Raw genomic sequence first — 15542 nt, 5'->3', positions numbered from 1 at the left:
CAGTGAGCAAAGAGACAGACAGACACAGAGGCACACGTTTTTTGCCCATTCTTTTTTTCTTTCGTTTATGTGTGTATGAAAGTGTCCATGTCATTTAATATCCTAATAATAGAAAGGTGATGTTAGTGGTGGTTATTTTGTTTGTTGACAGTACTCCACATCTCTTTTCTCCATTGCTGCTCACTAACTAGCAAAACATTGTAGCTGCTATTCTATCTATCAATAGCAATTCTGGAAAACGAGCTCTCCAAGTGGTTTCATTTGAAGGTCCAGTTTTTAACATTGACCTTTTGGCAGAAATGTAATATAATATTAACATGTATGTTTTCATTAGTGTATAATCAACTGGAAATAAATAAATATTGTGTTTTTGTTACCTTTAGATTGAGATGTTTTTATCTACAGAGGGAACTGGTCCTCTTCTGCAGAATCCGCCATGTTGAATCGCCATGTTTCGACAATAGCCATGACGGACAAACCAAACACGGCCACCATAGGTTCTCCTTCATGTTTGGAAGGCTTATATTTAGTTAGTTGCAATCTGCAATGTCACTGCTATATAGTAATAAATCCTACCCACTGGTCCTTTACTTTATGTTGTGAACTTTTGTGAACGTTGTTCGTTGTGAGGCAAAAGATTTCTTTCTTTCTTCCCTTCGGTGGACTTACGGGTGCAATACCGTCTTTGGCCACACCGACTGAGGTTTACAAGACGTTTACCTAGAGGGGCGCTGTTTCACTCAAAATGGATGGAAAGTGGGGAAGACATGGTACAACATCGAATAAATGGGTGTCAGACAAAGAAAATTATGAAATATTTTATACAAAGTTAAAGTGATTAATACGATGGTCAGTAATTGATACAATTATCATGATGTTTAATAAAATTGTTACTGCCCGAACTGGAATTTGAATTGGTAAACCTAGCAACAAACACCTGACGAGACACAAGATGAACAGAAGACACAGATAAGGGTAAATAGACTTTATTTTTTTGCTTACAGTATTGAAAATGTAATTTTTTTTTATTTCACCCATTTTTACCCCAGGCAACTATTCACTTTAATGCAACTTTTAGAAAACAAAAAAAATAAAAGAACTCCCTCTATGTACATTCATTCACATTTGAGAACAAGCAAAGATATTATTACATTTGTTTACTGTACATATAAACATATGCTAAAGTGGCCAGAGAAAGACAGACTTTATACAATGTTAAATACAAAACACACATTTGTAAAAATGTAGAGATTATTAGCAGTACTAACATGACCCATGTATGATGTAAATGAAAATCCATTCACTTGTTTCAGATTGATGAGGAATTAAAGCCTATAGTAAATATTTCAGCAGTATAATTTAATTTTCTGACAATTCTGATTATGTGGCAGTCGAATATGACTAACAGCATTACTTTATGCATGTTATGTGTAAACGTGGTCTGGCGGTGAACTAACCAGACACCCAACAGACAATCGTTGTCCTTGTTCCTCCAACACGACTCAAACCAAATCAAAACTGCTTACCATCAATATACTTTCATGGAAGATTTTAACATATGTTAACATTATGTTAAGCCAACCTACATACATTTCAAATTCATATTAGGCCCGACTCAAACTACTTCTTAATTCTTCCATTTTAATTCACCAGCCTGAAGTACACGCAACACTGAATTAAAGACATAGGTGAAGTAACAGGTCTATCCTTCAAACTTCAAAACTGTGAGTACAAAATAGGCTTTCACAGGCTCACTAACACTTCAATGTTTACTCCTTAGCTACTAATGTGCTGGAGTGTTAACATGAGTGCACGATCCAGTCTTGTCAAAGATGGTCTCTTCACAGAGTTTTGCAAACTTTCTACAACAGAGACCACCTGGGCAAACATGTCACTTGCAAACTGTTTTGGATTAAACAAGAAAACTTGTTTCGGCACATTTACATGTGATGTTTATGTTTAAATTGGTCAGGGAGCTGCAAATGAAGTGCTCTTAATTTGGATTTTTTTTAACTTGTTACATTTGCCCAAGAGTCATCTGTTGCTGCATCAGCAAACATCCACACACACTCTCAAAGACCTCAGCTTTAACATTTCCATTTAAATAAGTATAAAAAGTCATTATAATTGTCATTCTAATTCTCTTTGTGCTACATGGAAAATGATACAGTGTGCATTATGTACAAGCAAAAAAACAAATGTCAGCACTTTGGTGTAGGCTTATTAAAGTAACCAAGAGATGGACTTGTTTTAGTTTTTAAAGGCCCTTCTAAAGCTCATTTTAAAAACATTAACATTTAACATGAAAGTCAAAGGTGAATATCAAGTTACTGACAGCAGCCATTGTTTTTTTCTCTCCAGAAGATGGTGCTCTTCCTCCTCAGGTCCCACTAACAACTGACTTTCATTGCATGTTTTTTTAACTTAACACAGATGTGTCTAACTTGGCCAAGTTGAGACAACCAGCTCCACTTTCTTTTTCGCAAAAATTCCACTTTTCTACAGACCTTCATTCCAACATTGGGTGCTTAAAATGACAAATGCCAACAATGGCTCAGTAATCTGACAGTAAGCAAGGCCATATTACACTTCTCATAACACAACTGAATGAAAACTGGTCTACAATTGTATAAAATGGACAGTCCTTAGTTCAGTTGGACTGAACAGCAGTGTTTTGTAACAAAGATGATTCTCATACTTTCCCTGACATGGAGCAGACAATATAATGGTTTGGTCTCATTTTGTACAGCACATCTTTACAGTCGATGTCACAATCAAGTCACCGACACTGCTGACTTACCATTTGAATTACAACCATATTTCCTGTCTACCATTATGAACATGGAATGTTCAAATTACAGTGAGATGCAAGTTTGTCCCCAGTAAAGATTTAGACAAAACCCAAGTGTCTAAACAAACAGTAAAAACTTACATTACAGTGAAACTCTCCCTCGAGTCAAAGACTGCTCAGTGCTCAACTATGTAAACACAAGATGCTCTCCTACAACTCGATGTTTCTACCTTCAGTCCAGAAAGCCAAAACACACAAGCCCTCACCAAACTACACAGCAACAATGACTATATGGGTATTCTGGCGCACAGGATGTTGGGAAAAATACGGGTGAAAACAAGAGTCACAAGGCAACCACAAGTTTTTTTTTTTTTGCCTGTTGTGGCTCATCACATGGGATTAAGGGACAGCACTGGCCTTTCCGTGTTTGCATTTCTTCTTTTTTTGTTTAGTTTTTTTCGTCTCGGTTCCTCAGCAAACAAAGCAGGCTTTGTATTGCTATCATGTCATTATAAATTTGGTTGGTAGCTGGGCTGGTGCTCAATGGTTTTTCCTCATGAATGTGCATATGAGGAAGGTGTCTCCAGGCAATCAGATTAGTGTTTGAGCCACCTGTCAGATAGGTGGTTACTATGTATTGGTTGTGAAGGAGGAGACATTCCACCTACAATGTATTTAAAGTGATCAGAGCTATGAGAAAAGCTGCTTACAAATACAATACACTGATATCACGTTAATTGATATTAGATTAATTGAAATGACCACAATAATTTCAGTTATGTGGGCTTCACATTATAGCAGGTCTCAAGTCTCTACTTGACACACGCCCACAGTACAAATGGCTTGGGCTACCTCCTTGTTAACAAGCTGTGACAGCAGATGATGGACAAAGTTTGTGGTCTATTCAATCTATAGAGATAAGGACATGTAGAGGGGGACCCTGTAGGCACTGAACAGGACAGACTCTCAGTCTGGCTCTTCCCTACACACACCCCAAGAGGGCGCTCTGCAGTAGTCATGTGAAGCGCAAAGCAGGTTGGAAGGGAGGGAGAGCAGGAGGAAGAGAAGATGGGGGAGTGGGGGATTTTATTCAGGTAAGTTCAGCGCAGCCACCTCTGGTTTCATCTTGAAGTACTGGTTGAAGCGCAGGACTGCATATCTGAGAGTAGAGACACACAGAGGGAAGAGCAGAGTCAGTGATAAGATAAAAATGTGTGTGACATGTTAACTAGATGGATCCCAGTGCAAAAATATCAGACTGTTTAAACACACTGTGCACTGAGATGTCACAAATTATGTCAATCTGGATGCTTTGTATTTTGTTCATAAACATGTGATTAAATGACTGAAATCTGCTGAACAGAACAAAATAAAAAAGCTCATTTTAAAGTGTGCTTGATAGTGTATTTCAAAATGGGCATACCCCAAGAAGTCAAAGTCGATAGTGGAGAACTTGGCCTGAATCAGAGCCCAGAGACCCCAGAAGAAATGAGATGCCTAGACACAGAGGAGAAAGAGAACACAAAGGATTAGCATGTACTCACTGTCTAAAAGTAAATGTCGCTTCTACTTACCCAACATAACCAGCAGAAGCCCTATGGTAACAACACCAAATAGCTGACACAGAAATACTATTGCTTCACATGCCCATCCTCCACACTGCCCTCTTTTCCTCTTGACAGTAAACAAGGCAGAATGTGGCTCAGGGGAGAGCGCAGAGCCACACAAGAGTTACCAGTCGCCATTAAGGGGGGCCTCCCATATGGTGGCCGCATCAATAAGCACATCACACACATCTTTCTCTTGTATTCAGAGCAGGTAGTGCAGGTTTTTATAGCCCACATCACACCGTACTCTGTTTAATCCACATCACACTATCCATGTTTGCTGATCCATCACGTGGGAGCGGGCTTGAGCACCCAGGATGCTTACTGTGCTCTAACAAGTGTTCAGGTTCAGTTCTTTAATTCTGGCTGATGTTGGGCATGGCACAGCAGTTATAGAGAAGGAATAACTAAGACAGCAAAGAGCAATACTTGTCCTTGACCATACAGTGACCATTCTGACCAGATCCGGTGGCGACTGTTTTTACCATATGCTTCCTATCAGCCTTAACTACCCTAACTTGAGGAGGGTTTAAGCAAACAGAACCCATGTGGGTGACCGCGAGCCACTACTAGATTACGATCTTAATGTTCATCTTTAGTTTCTTCCTCAAATCATAAGTGGCAACTGATAACTGATTAGCACAAACAACCAACTCTATTAGGAATATAGGCCTAAATGCATTCAGACAACTATCTACTATCTGCCAATCTGAAACAGTCACCATTTTGGTCTTTGAAACTAGAGAATTGGCCATAAATACTAGCAGATGTGCAGATGTGCTCTACTATAAACTAACGTGTTTTTTTTAATGTAATGTGCAATACAAATGCTTACCAAGGCAAATCGGTTGACTTGGACATAAAGAATCTCCACCTCTCCGTCAGTCACTTCATTGCCCTGGCCTTTGTGCTCCTTATAGGCCTCCAGGTAGGAGCGGAGCCACTGCAGCTGAAAGGTCCGATCTGGGTAGTGACTATAATCCACCTCGTTCAGGCCTAAACATAAACACACAAGTTAAGCAACTCATACACACATCTTTTGTATACATACCAAGCTGGTAGTACAGGTTATACTCACCAGCAAACTCATTGAAATGATTCCCAATGTCGTAGGCTTGGTAATTGTACCCAGCATACTCGTAGTCAATGAACTTTACATTGCCTGGAAAGAGAAGCAGCGTTGTTTAGACAGAGACATGGGAGCAGATATAAAATGATTATGTTGTGTTTTCCCTTTGATTACTCAGAATGTCAAGGCTTTTCATTTCATACTTTAACTCTGTCTGACTGGACTGGCTGGATAGTTAGCCGATTGTGGGGCAAGGAGTAAGAGCTTGCATTTTGAGGAAAAATAAGACGGGCACAGAAAATGAAATAAAGGGAACTGAGAGAGACATGTTTCACCTCTGAAAAAGAAAACTGACAAACACCACCTAGACATGCTCTATAATGCTGTTTGGGACAAACACAAGCATGCTGTTAAGATTCAACATGTATAGAATAAAAGCTCTTGTTAAGTAAAAGTGGGAACGTGTGCTTTTATGTCATCTAAATAGGTATACTTAAGAACTACAAGGGAAGAAATCTAATCCATGGCGGTTGAGCCATCAATCTCACAGGATATTTCAGTAAACGGATTACATTTACCATTAACGTGAGTTATCAGCATTATCCACAAGACCACAAAATATGCAGCTGGGATACATTATGTAGAGATGAAAATCGTGATGCAACACACGGAACACATTCAAATATCTATGTAAAAAAAGTACATCTGGCTTTTCAGACAATGTTTGTTTTGGACACATGCACAGAATAGAGGGAAAAGTCAAAGTTATGTTTTGAAGAGATGGGGGGGGGGGCAAAAAAAGCAGAGGGACAAAGAGAGGAAGATAGTAAAATAAGAGGCACTAAAGAGGTGGGTAGAAAAGCAGTGAGCAGCCAAAGCAAATGTACAGCAACACACTGTTTGATACAGGCTCTCTCAGAAATTTGTTGTTGTTGCTAAGAGCCTACTGGAGTTACAGCTCTTAGACTAAACCTTCTAGACACACCTATTCTAAAAGTTTTTTTAGTCTTGTGAGAATTCATTCAGAGTTCCACACTACTGGCTTTGTAAACTAAATGCTTCTTTATGCACATCTATATCTGTTTTTTTAACTGCCAATGAAATATGGGAGATCGTCTGCATGGAACTTTAAACCTGTGTTATGTTAAAGCATGAAGAGGAAGGGTCAAAGAATGTGTTGCTGTCTGACTGCATTTGTGGGCCATTGAAAATGAGATGTCTGCATTAACAATGAACAAAGGGGAGAGCATTCAGTCATGAAGTGCTTGATCTCAAAATACAAACCCTTACTTACAAGCCCGTTACTACAGAGACATTAACAAAACAAATGGAATTTTGAAAAAAAATAAATAAAATGAACAAAAACAAACAAAAAAAAAACATGTCATTAAATGTCTCTACTCTTAAATCTCTTGGTTTGTTTTGGCCTTGGCTAGTTTCTTTGCCCTAACATGTGGAACATTAGTCTTTGAGGTGGTGCTGGACTACAGAGAAAGACACTTTGAGGTGGGTTACCAGCTGGCGTGTAGGTCCTAGCGGGACACAACTGAACACCTCCAGGCAGTGGCTATAGCCCCCCCTGTGCAGCAGATGAAAAGGTTGGGGCAAACACATCTTTCACACATGCTCACTCTCACTGACATATTTTGTCTTTTTATCCATTCTTACTCCCACGCAGTGTCGAAACATCAGGCCCTGCTGCTAAATTCCCATTCCTTTTTGTCCCCCTCCCCTTCCCGCCCCACACCCCCCAACCCGCAACCCCACTTCCCCTTCTCACAACACTCCCCTCCAATGCTCCCTTCCCATTGGTCCACTGTGAACCCAATAGCGGGACACCTCTGCCGCTTCTGCAAATGACAGAATCTTTGAGAGGCTTCTTGTTGGCTGCTAAGCTGCAGATTTGGTGGCCCTCAGGACTGAGTAAAGTGCGTGCAGATATTTTTTCTTTTTTTTTTTTTTTGCAAACATCTGAGCAAAGTGAGAGGGGCAGGGAAACTAAAGCAGCCTCTATCGGAGGCTGAGAGACAAAGTAAAGAGAGACAAAAAGAGTGAAGAAAAGTAATACAGCTCTTGTTGAGAGAATACTTTAAACTTTTAACAGCGTCTTTGGAAAACTGTTTATGGTTTTATCAATACAGGAAGTGGTGGCGCCTGAGCTGTCGCGTTTGGCAGACAAGTGGTTTTAACAACAGCAGTGCAGAAGTGACAGGAAGCAGTGTGGTAGCTGTTCGGTCTCATGCCTACTCTGTTTTCTAAGGCATGTTTTAAGTGCACAATAAGATAGGAATTGAGTTTACTCTAACGACGGATTAAACAGCTTTAGTGGGTGCGGTCTGAATGTAGTAATTATGGCTTGAAACTGAAGTCCCTGGACTATTGTGTTGTCCATTCCACTGTGGTTGTCATTTGTAGGTGTGGTCTTGTTGTGTTTGTATTGTTAAGAAATCTGTGATTACACTAAAAGTACTGGGATAAGACAAAATTCCTTTCTATTCTGGCTTTTTATCAACGATACTTCCAAACAGAAGCACTGATAACTTTAGCCATACCTTTTGAAGCCTGAAACATGATTCTGCAAGTCTGCAAACATGTCCTGCACAGACCTTAACATGTTTATATTAGAGATCTATTACTATACATCAACTTAACTGCACTTAATGGCACTTGTCACAATGGAATGTACAGAGTTAACGCTGGTTGTTGGCCGAGTTCTGGTGAAAAACTAATCAGCACTTTGATGCGCAGATTCAAATGTGCGTACATCCAGTCCTCTGATGGTTAAACAGAAACTGTTTTTCTGTGTGGCAAAGGCAGTTCCCCTGCATTGTTGTAGAAACATGTTTCAGCTTTAAAAAGGATAAATCTGATATTCTTTATTTGTGTTAATGTCAAAAAAGCCCCCCAAAAAGTCCAAAACCAACAATGTCTTAGTCTGTCTTTCAGTACTTTCAGTACTTTCCTACTTCCCCAGCCTCTCTGTGGCTCTCAGCCACAAGCCCCTTCATTCCTTCTGAAGAAAAATCTCTAAACAAAAAAAGAAAAAGGAACTAATGTCCACTTTCATTTTTCTTTAAAGGGGCTCAGTAGTTTCCTAAAACAGCTAGGCACTGTAGATTTCGGCAAATGTTGCTCAAACACTGAATTTACTGAGGACTATTTTTTAGCTGCAGATTAATACACATTTGGTGCAGTAATGAGTATTTATTGCAGCAGGACAGTGTACGTGGTACTGACTCAAAATAAACTACACTGTGTATGTTCATCATAATGTAGCTGAACATGTCTGTTAATAGTCATGGACAACGATGGAGATCTATGGTACAGAGGAATAAGCTCTATGTGGGGTTTTGACTACCCAGGCAATACTTTTTGGATCAATTCCATGTTGGTTTTGATATTTTTCATGAGGTTTATTGACAATAAAAACAATACAGAATATCACGAGACATACCCTTTCACTGACCAGTGATCAATATTGATGCTATGAAATGGAAATTGCGGAATAAGGAGCAGTGACGGAAAGGAGCTTTACAGCTTACAGCAAGTGCAAACCATAAAAACATTTGTGTAATAACCAGCATTGTAAGTAGCCTGGCTACTGTCAGAGGGACAGCTGGTGGGCGAGTAGCACTGGAGGGTAATAGGTAGGTACGTGGCTCCTACTGCTGCCATGAACTCATCCCGTTTAGCCTGAGCAGTGGGCAGACTACGCGAGGGCCCTCAGAGCCGACTGTGCGTGAGGTTTGTCTCTCTCCATTGCCTCCCCAGGGCAGGGCGGCGCAGGGCAGCCACAGCCTCGGCTGTCATTCCTAAGGGAGAAAGGCTAGACACAAGGAGCTGTGAGAAGGGCCCCGCCCCTCGTCGCGAACCGACGAGGGGGCTGACAGCTCTTAAACACCCCCACCCCACCTCCCGCATACATACACCCCCCCTATTCCGTCTGACCAGTTTACCCCGCCATTCCTCTGCTACAAAGATACTGACTACAACAGTTTCACTGACTGGTACAGTCTCATTGACCGGTATCATTAAAGTCGCTCAGAGCAAAAGTAAGCTAATAGGTTGCTTGAGGACAGGTTGCTTGACATTTATACCATCAAAAACACAGCACAATTGCTAAAGCACCAAAGACGTGTGCTGCCAATAAAACTGAGACTTGTATGCGGTATGATGTAATGGCATTGTTTGTTCAAGCTGATAACAGTGGTTTACGTTCTAAGTTTTCATCACAGAATTAGAACGACAGATCAGACAAAATCTAGGAAAAAGAATGAAATCCAAATAAGAAATGGCTTCACTTTGCACTTCTTAACAAGGCCTATGATCCTTATTACAGAGGCCTCCCTGGATTTAGAAGAAATGGAAAATTTAAATTCAGAAAAATAAAATCTGTGACAGATGAGTAGCTTTAATTCGTAATTGCCAAATTTATTGGAGGCAAATCCACATAACGTTCCAATCTCTACCAGTCAACACATCACTTTGATTTGTGTTGTGTTTGCCCCATTTCAAATGAGGATTCCATGTAGAGCAAAAACAGCATCCAAATAGGACTGTCGTTTCTGACCGTTCTAATTCTACGCCTGCAGCCCAATGCAAACACTGACAATGAGTGAGGCATGTGACTAGCGTTGAGGAAGTGCAGTTAATGAAATCCTACCTGAGCGCAGGGACCAATGCAGTTCACACTACAACACAGTTCAGTCACACTGTAATGTCTATGACTACACTTCTGCCGTTTATACTCACCTGCCTTCTGGTTATAAATTATGTTTTTGCAGAGCAGGTCGTTGTGGCAGAGAACTACGGGGGAGCCAAGCACCGACAAGCTCTGCTGGAGCCACACCAGCTCTTCTCGGAGGCACAGTGGGCTGGGCACCTCCATACGCAACCTGGAGGGGGCAGATGGTCAAAGAGGGTGAATATTGCATATCGAAAAGGAGGTAGGAGGATCAAGAGTATTAATAGAAGGACATGAGGAGGTAAAGTCAGCATGTGGGGTAAAGATTCCGTTCTATTGAAGTAAACAGAATGGAAATAGAAATAGAAAATAAGAAGCATGAGAAGGGAAGAGAGGGAAACTAATAACATACTCTAATTTTACAGACAGGCTTTGTGCAGAACAATTTATGTGGAAAAAAATGCAGGAAAAAGTGATTCATTCATAATTGTTGAGTCTCAACAACAATGAATCCAAAGAAACCACATGATCTGGGTATATATTGAGTCACTTTAACTGCAAATATATGTACAACACACTTCTTAACAATGCCTAGCAAGACAGCATTACAACAGCTGTGTCTTACAAAATGGTAACATGTCAAATCCAACAAAAGAGGGCATTAAAAAGTCAGTTTACTCAATTCCTGGATGTTTATGTGATCATGATTGTGTAATTTGATCCCATACACTCAACAACTGAGCCAAGAAAGCTTAATACTGCCATTTGATAAAACTTAAGTTTCAAACCTGTGATTTAAGTGCTCCACTTTTTAGATGTTTTTTCCTTCCGTACATGAACCCCTGAGATACTGCAGGTGGTGCGGTCTTTTGGAAGACTTTATCAGCGTTCCTCTCACAGTCTCAATATTTGGGTGGCCTCCATGGAAATCAACAGCCTCGAAAGTCAATGTTTATTTTAGATTTATTTTGGGTGCCAACTTGTATGAAGGTAGTCTTAATGGTGCCAAAGTGCCCACAGTGTGTTGGCTGGAGATCAAGGATAATCATAACTCAATTTGCCTGTGATGTAGCGCACCTGTATTCTTCTGTGTTGGTACCGACACAAACTGAATGGATGGAAACTTAAGTAATCTTCATATTTAGATGACGATATAATAGTTGAGTAATACAATACTTATACATCATGCAAGACTGATATAAGACTTCAATAAAATAGGAGTCATTGTGCCAATTAGTGTGATATCAATGAGCCATTCCACAGAAAGTGCAGCCAAGTACAAACTAACATTCTGTGACAAACTATGTTAATGATAGTGGTTTTGTTATTTCGTTTGAGGATGAATTCACTTTTTATATATTTATATTTATATTTATATATATATATATATAAATATTTTATTTAATATTTATTTATACTCTCTCTTCTGTTATCTCTGAGGAATGTAATGGCTATAAAGTGAAGTCACATCTGCTGAGGTTACGTAAGGGAATTCTTGTGAGACTTGTACAACTGATAATAAATAGAAAGTCCCTTTGTGTGCCATTGCACCTTTTGGGGGGGGGGGGTTAGATCATTGGTGACTCACTGATAAGAGAGGCAGGAGGTCAGAGTTCCACGTGGAAATAACTGAGAGCAGACATATACAGGAAGCAAAGCCATGTGTTTCCTGAATAAATAATAAAATCCCTTTTTTTTACTTTTCAGCCTTTTTAAGGTCTAAAGATTACATATTTATGATACACATTCCTTTTTGTTTGTACTACATGTCCACTTAAATTCAGAACAGGTTTAGTAATAAAATATGACTATATTAAGCTTATATTGCCCCTAAAGTTACTTTATACTCCCAGTTTATATTTTTAATCTATATACTTGTTTTAAAAGGTTTGTTCGTGTTTCATTTTAAGCTCGTTAAAACAGTGGTGAATTTAACTCTAAGTAGTGTAACGCAATCTTTATTGGACTAAATATAGCCTATTAAAACCTGCTGATAACCTGTAGGTTAGTCATGATCCGTACACATTGTTCTAGAGCAGCCAGGGCTGTGAGAATGAAACCGAACTAAGCTTTCATTCCTTCCTTCATCAATGAATCAAAACACTTAAAGAGCAACAGAGAAAAGTCAGTCTATCAACGCCTGAGGGTCTGGCAGATTTCAATTATTATAATCTTCCATATGGCCTCACCTGTTGTTCTTCTCGGGGTCCTTTAAGTGCTTGGGGATGAGAGCAAAGTACTTGCCCATCTTCAGCCACAGATCCGACTGCGGCACCCAGCCATTGTGGGCATGGATGGCGTGGTACTTGGCCAGCTGCCTGGCAATGAGCCTGCAAGGTAGAAGAGACAGAAAATGGGAGGATTGGAATTAGAGCAGCAAGCAGCAATATGCGACTGGGGACATGACTCAGGTTACAGAATCAAATCTATTTAAAAATATATTATTACAATCCACTTAGACCTAATAACAATGTATTAATCTACCTTTTATTGTTCCTTTATTGTCGATTATAGAACAAATTTCAACATTTGAAGATAATTTACTTCACTTTATCTACCACGTCGTCAATCTATCAATTGAGTTTTAGCATTTTAACATTCAGACTTTCTACATGTTCAAGCTCAACTTTAGCTGTTTTTTAAACCAGATACAAGAACTACTTGGTACCAGGCAAATTTAAACTGTTTTGCTGAAACTACAGAGTTGAACGTTATTTTGGTTAGATTTATAAAGTTGTTTTATATTTGGATAAAATCAGTGGCCATTTTCCACAATGCTTTTGTGAAACCTTTAAGATATGAGACTGAATTTTAATGAATTTTCATAATTTCTACAGTTGTATACTGTGTTCATTAAGGCTGGGTTGGATCAGACAATCGTGCACGAGGCACACGGAAAGAAAGAGAGAATAAAAAGAGGGGAAGAAAGGGAAAAGGAGAAAATAACAGAACCGGCACTTCCAGTCTTGTCGCTCAATTTCCACTTCAAATGCATTAAAATGCATTTAAATTTATGTGTGCGTGTCTGTCAAGCATTCAAGAGACTGGCCTCGGGGTGGTAAGCTGGCAGGTGACAAAGCTAACTCAAATCAATGCCCCTAAAGACTCTTTGTTGCATAACAAAACATTTTCTTTACCTGAAAACAGGTTGGCTGCGAATGTGCTCGGGCTCCAGGGCAGTTCCTTGCAGAAACTCATAGCACAGGCCATTATTGAAGGTACAGTATAGGTGTGGGGCACAGCGGTGTGCATGTAGTACCCTGAAACTTTTCACCTCATTCTCCCGGTCAACCAAGAGTTCAGTTTTGTTGCCATAAATACGGACCAGAACCACATCCTGCATGACTGGACCCACGTAGCAGCCCAGAAGCTTATTGGTTATTCCGTCTGTGAAAAACTGCAGAGACAAACAGAGGAAAGGGTTAAGAACGGGTGAATCAGGGAAGAAAATCATAATTTGTCTTCTGCTTGAACGATCCAGCTTGATGCCTTCAGTTAGACCGTCCTCCACATTATGCTATTTAATTGCAGCGCCTGGAAAACGACATTGTTTTGAGTATTACATAAGTTCTGAGGGGAGCCTGGCGAGAGGAAAGGGAATGAATACAGCTATGAAAAATAAGGGCTTGTCTGGTTTAATTCGAGCTCAACTGCCTCCGCTGTGAAGCTGGGAACATTTTTGGGTAGAGGTGGGTGGGGCCAACATACCAGCCCTAATTGTTCACTCTATAAGGGATTGACGGAGAACGACGAGACTGTCAGGAATTTTATTTTTCATGGAGGAAGCAATGATAGGCATTTGCTGAGTTTCCACTTTTCTCCCATTGATGAATATAGGCAAGGGTTGGCGGAGCATGTGACCAGCTCACACCCTCACTGTGTTTACCAAAGGGAGCCACACCCCCAGTCTGTTGTGGAAAGGAAAGTAAGCCACTTTCTGAGAATCTGCCTAGGCTGTACTGTTCAACGCACACACCATCCCTCTCCAGGATAACTACCTGTAACGTTAGGAGGTAGTTTCCTTTACATTACAAAACTAGTCCTGTTTGAGTCACTTATACAGAAAGAAAAAGCATTAAAAAAGGTCTATAGCCATGCTCTATAAGTCACCTGTGTTTCTTCTAGTTTACTTAAATAGGCTAGAGATTCCTACTTACCTACAGCCTATTACTTAACACAGAGTGGCCCACCAACCAGTAAACTCCAGAAGCTCAGTCAATGATGACCATTTTGATTTAAGACACACCTCTCCTCTATCTGTACAACCACCTCCAGGCTAAACTCGTGCTTTGACCACTCAATACCTCCCACTGTAAGCCCACAACATTCACAAGAAGTCATTTACGTAACGTTAGTTGATTGAATTTTAGCGTATGGTCGTTGAAGTGAGGCAGACGAGCAGGTTAGCAAGCTGGGCCAAAAGCGACGAGAAACTCCCACTCATTTTATCTTGACCCGAGCTGACGCAGATGCTATTTGCAAAGGCAAAACATTAACCCTAAGGAGAGAAAAAAATACTGCAGTGTCTCCTGAGCTGTAATATAGCGAGGAAATTATCTACCATCTGTCTGTGTCGGTCAGCAGCTATTTTATAGCGGCTCTAACGCACGTCTCGGCTGTCCAGCGGCCCGTGGTGTCGTTATAATAGCCGGTTTCGTGTGTCATATTTTTTTCCGCTTTGAATAAATTAATGTTTATATCAGCTAACCGGAGCTTCTCGCGTGAGGCACACCTTGCTAGCTCACACGCAAAACCATCGCGGCGGTAGACAACTTTAACACCAAAGAAAGGCTTACACAAGCAACGTGGAGACATGTCACACCGAGCAGACCAACGCTAATATGTTTAAAAATGAAATAAACGGCACCTTCACTTTGACCTCGGATGGCTTCCAGCTCGGTCTCAGCTCCTTTATCAGCTTCAGTGCACCGGATCTGTAGTCGCTCTCGTCAACTGTCACATCTATTTTGGGCACAGCTGGAGCCTCGTCGGGTACGTGAATGTAGTTGGCCATGTTTAAACCTTTATTTGTTGGAGTATCTTGGAACTCTGTGCGGTTACTGTGCTGTACGCGGTGGCTAAATGCGCAATCTATGAAAATGTGTAACAAACGGGGGGGGTATATAATCCTGGAGTAGTCTGCGTGCGGCAACGCCTCTCAACAAGTCCCACCCACTCGGAAAATAATGTGCGCGCGATGCATGCTGGTTATCGCACGACTCACTAGAGGCGTGTGTTCAAGTGGTCAGCGGGAGCACCGTGGACGGGGCTTAGTCGGTAAAACTATCACTGTGCGGTTTTTACAGTAATATTCATTTAATTTACGACACTAAAGGCAAAATACGCAACGCCGCAAGAACACACGAGTACAAATGAAAGCTATGGCTCAAC

At 40.6% G+C, this 15542-nt stretch overlaps 1 protein-coding gene across 1 annotated transcript; it reads right to left on the bottom strand.

Annotated features, from left to right (window-relative positions):
- Positions 1 to 2444: 2444 nt before the first annotated feature.
- etnk1 (ethanolamine kinase 1) lies at positions 2445 to 15313 on the bottom strand. The gene is made up of 8 exons (XM_035679932.1): positions 15019 to 15313; positions 13289 to 13548; positions 12341 to 12481; positions 10220 to 10362; positions 5477 to 5560; positions 5234 to 5394; positions 4215 to 4288; positions 2445 to 3950 (listed from the first exon to the last, which is right to left on the bottom strand). The coding sequence occupies exons 1-8, from the start codon at positions 15163 to 15165 to the stop codon at positions 3878 to 3880; spliced, it is 1083 nt and encodes a 360-aa protein (XP_035535825.1). The 5' UTR covers positions 15166 to 15313; the 3' UTR covers positions 2445 to 3877.
- Between the last annotated feature and the right edge of the window lie 229 nt (positions 15314 to 15542).

Source organism: Morone saxatilis, unplaced genomic scaffold, assembly GCF_004916995.1.
Source record: "Morone saxatilis isolate NCDOM2014 unplaced genomic scaffold, NCSU_SB_2.0 Contig10, whole genome shotgun sequence".
In the NCBI taxonomy this organism is placed as follows: domain Eukaryota; kingdom Metazoa; phylum Chordata; class Actinopteri; family Moronidae; genus Morone; species Morone saxatilis.
This window is presented reverse-complemented; position numbering and strand designations above follow the sequence as displayed.